Consider the following 4016-nt stretch of genomic DNA (forward strand, 5'->3'; position numbering starts at 1 on the left):
CCACTGCACTCCAGCCTGGGCGACAGAGTAAGACTCCGTCTCAAAAAAAAAGGAAACAAAAAAAAAAAGAAAAGAAAAAAATAAAAAGTCTCTTCAATCTTAAAACAAAACATAACACCATTTTATCAGTTGTCCTCTTAAACTACCTAGGTGATTGCTATCTTCTTACCAGAAGGGAAGTCTCCCATGTATTTGCTTACATGTATGTTTTCACCTAATTTTCACAGATAGAAAACATAGGCCTGGCATGGTAGCTCATGCCTGTAATCTCAGTACTTTGGGAGGACAAAGTGGGCAGATCACTTGTGCCCAGGAGTTCAGGACCTGCCTGGCCAACAACATGGTGAAACCCCATCTTTACAAAAAAAATACAAAAATTAGTTGGGCGTGATGATGTGTCCTTGTCATCCCAGCTACTTGGGAGGATCACTTGAGCCCAGGGGGTCAAGGCTGCAGTGAGCTGTGATCATGCCGTTGTACTGCAGCCTGGGTGGCAAAGTGAGACCCTGTCTTAGAAAAAAAGGACGGGAAGGGATGGGAGAAAGGGAAGGGAGGGAAGGAAGGAGCCAGAGAGGGAAGGAAGGAGAAAAGGAGGGGCAGAGTGGGGGAAGGAGAGACGGAAGGAGGGAGGGAGGCAGGCAGGCAAGCTAGCTTAAGGCTCCAAGAGGGTTTGCCTAGAGTTACACAGCTAATCTGTGGTGAAGCCAACATTCAGAATCTGTTATAGCTTCTTCGAAACAGGTGCAAAACGATTGCCTATTATAATCGAGTAATGCAAGTGAAGGTAGAAGAAGAAACTGCCGAAAGCCTAGGAAGAGATAAAAGTCAAAGCACAGGAGGCAAGTGTCACCCATTCATGCATGCCCGCATCATGCAGGAATACGGTTAATGCATTCTGCCACAAACTGTTAGAGATATTTTCCCCTTCTTACTGGTAGGAAAAATAACTATCTTTTATGATCACTGCTGCCTTAGATGCAATAAAATATGCTAAGTCCCTTGGCTCCCAGTACTTTTCCATTTGCCAGTTCCAGTCTCTCATAACGCCCATGTGTTTTTCAAGCCTTGGCTTCTATTACACATTCCATATCCTTCTGATAAATCCTTGTTTAACTTCATTCAATCATTCACTCCTGTCTCACTGATTCCAGCTTAAACCACTATCTACGTGTTTCTATTCCCTGCACCCAGAAGTCTTGATGATGAGAAGCAAAATGCAAATTAGTGTAATAGCCTAAAGAGACAACTCTGATTACATAGTCAAAATAATTAGAAAAGAAAGCTCTGCAAGTTCTATCATACAAAACAAAGCCAAAAGTTCAAAGACTGTTTTACAAATATAGCTTATCTAGCCTAACCTTTGGGGATTTTATTTTACTTTATAAAAATAGAGAATTTTTTTTGTTGTTTTTTAAATAAGACGTAGTTACTGGGGGCTTATATACAGGGGAGAGAGTCCAGCGGCAGCTGGCTAGGCAGGAGAACGGCCGCAATGTGGATTTGAAGTGGTAGCTCTTCTTTAAGCAAAAAAAGTCAATGTCACCGCTACATGCACAGCCATACTAGATGCTTTCCAGGCTTAAAAAATACAGTATGTTGTTTCATATGACACTGTCAGTAATCTTACACCTAAGAATATACATAGAAGAGTTGTCCATGGTATAAAAATAATAGGAAAAACTATAAATTACAAAACCAGGTTTCATAATTTCTGTGTTCTTTGTAATAGCCAGTGAATCACCTAACACCTTGATAATTATTCGCTTAATTATAGGAGCTCTATTGATGTTATCGCTCCGTAACTGTGCCTCTGGTTTAAAATATGAGTCTCAAACCAAACTGAAAACTAAGTAAATAAATTAAAAAATAACTTTTTCCCCATGATCTCTGTTTCTCTTCCTCTCTTTTTTGAGACACAGTCTCACACTGCTGCCCAGGCTGGAGTGCAGTGGTGTAATCTCAGCTCACTGCAACCTGCGCCTCCCGGGTTCAAGCGATTCTCATGCCTCAGCCTCCCACGTAGCTGGGATTACAGGTATGTGCCACCACGCGTGACTAATTTTTGTATTTTGAGTAGAGACGGGGTTTCACCATGTTTGCCAGGCTGGTCTCCAGCTCTTCATCTCAAGTGATCTCCCTGCCTGGCCTTCTAAAGTGCTGGGATTACAGGCATGAGCCACTGTGCCTGGCCTCTCCTCTTTTTAAAGGTTTCAGTACACAGCCATGTGCACAATGAACACGGTACAAACATGCCAAAGCAATTTCACTGAGAAACACATCTTTCTTATTGACCTTCAACACTTCAATGACAGGTCATCACATTTACAAATGTAAAAGTAAAACTAGATAAACTTACCATTTGGGTGCCAGATTTCTGTAATGAATTTCATTTTAGGAGGTCGGAGGGGATAATCTTTTGGGAAAGTAAGATGAGCCTTAAAAACACCACCTTCACTGGAAAAAAGAACAAAAAGAAGTTCTTGCCTATAAGTTCCTGCTTTTAAGCATAGAATTGTTAAAACAAATATAAAACAAGGGGGCTAGCACTAACACCGAAAATGAAGTAAACAAATAATCTGGATTCCCCACAGGCAGTTACTTTCTCAAATAACTAGTTGAATAAACTGTCATCGCTATCACTTTAATTAAACTTTTAAGAGAGCTAGTAAAATGAAATCATCTGCTAAAAAGACATTCAGACCAGACCAGATCAGACCACATTACTGCTATGCTACAAACCCTTCCATCACTTCCCAATGCACTTAAAACAAAATGCAGAAGGTTTAACATCACTAGTTTCTCTACGTTGATTTCAAACTGTCATTCCTCTCTGTTCTAACCAGTCTTCTTTTTGTTCTTAAACACATCAAACCCTTTCTCATCTCAAAACTTATGCACATTTTCTTTTTCCTTATCTAGGAACAGATATACTGCCTCCATCTATCCATTTATTCATTTGATCATTTACCAGATATTTACTCGGCATTTATGTGTCAAACTCCAGGGGTAGAGCAGCGAAAACAATCTCAAGGAGTTGATATTCCAGTGACTTTCCAGAACAGCACTGTAAAAGAGAGCTGTAATACTGGAGATGTTCTGTATTTGTGCTGTCCAATACCGTAGCCACCAGCCATGTGAAATAAACCCGTGGCTGCTACCTCAGACAACGCACCTCAGACCACTCACACTGAATTCGCAATCACTCTCAAGGAATCACCAAAAGAACAACACGGTGACTTGTACACACTAACTAAAACCAAAGAGATCCAGTCAGCCTTAAAGGGCAAACATACTAAATTCCTGTCTTGTGGCCTTGGCACTAAATGTTTCCTCTGTTGGAAATACCTTTCTCCCTTTGTCTTCTGATAATCATTCAGTACTCAGCTTAAACGTTACCTCTAGAAAGATTTCATTTGACTAAAATCTAAACTAGCCACCAGGTCCCCTCTAGTACACTGACCTCTAGTAAAATTTCTTTATTGCAATACCACTTGCACATGTGATTCTTCTATTGTAATGTGTCCAACCATTAGAGTCATGATTGTGGTTGTTTCAGATCAGTGAGAAATGAAATTCTCAGCTCATTAAATGGTTTCCATTCACTGAACAAATACACATTGATTACCCAGTTACTCTAACCACTGGTCTACATAAAAGGATACAACGGAGAACAGAGCATTAGAGAGCACTGTGGAGCTTATCATTTTAGTGGCAGAAGGAAAATATCTACCAAGAAAAATTATCAGTAGTAAGTGTGGTCATGGAATGATATGAGGAATCTATTGTTAAGTTTTTAAGAGCAGGTATTTCTAAAATTAGCTCACTTGTCTTTAAAGAAATAGTGGGAGGCCAGACACAGTGGCTCATGCCTGTAATTCTAGCTACTCAAGAGGCTGAGGCGGGAAGGATCCCTTCAGTCCAAGAAGTTGAGGCTTCAGAGAGCTGTGACTGTGCCACTGCAATGCACTCCAGCCTGGGAAACAGAGCTGGGCCCTGTCTCAAAAAAAAAAAAAAAA

General features: G+C 40.5%; 1 protein-coding gene across 1 annotated transcript in view; it reads right to left on the reverse strand.

Annotated features, from left to right (window-relative positions):
* The window catches only part of UBE2G1 (ubiquitin-conjugating enzyme E2G 1), a 70002-nt gene that overhangs the window by 27288 nt on the left and 38698 nt on the right, over nucleotides 1-4016 (reverse strand). The window contains exon 3 of the mRNA XM_011980458.1: nucleotides 2357-2454. Within this exon, the coding sequence (XP_011835848.1) occupies nucleotides 2357-2454 (98 nt within the window). The remainder of the gene's footprint in view (nucleotides 1-2356; nucleotides 2455-4016) is intronic.

This window comes from Mandrillus leucophaeus, unplaced genomic scaffold (assembly GCF_000951045.1).
Source record: "Mandrillus leucophaeus isolate KB7577 unplaced genomic scaffold, Mleu.le_1.0 Scaffold212, whole genome shotgun sequence".
Classification (NCBI taxonomy): Eukaryota; Metazoa; Chordata; class Mammalia; order Primates; family Cercopithecidae; genus Mandrillus; species Mandrillus leucophaeus.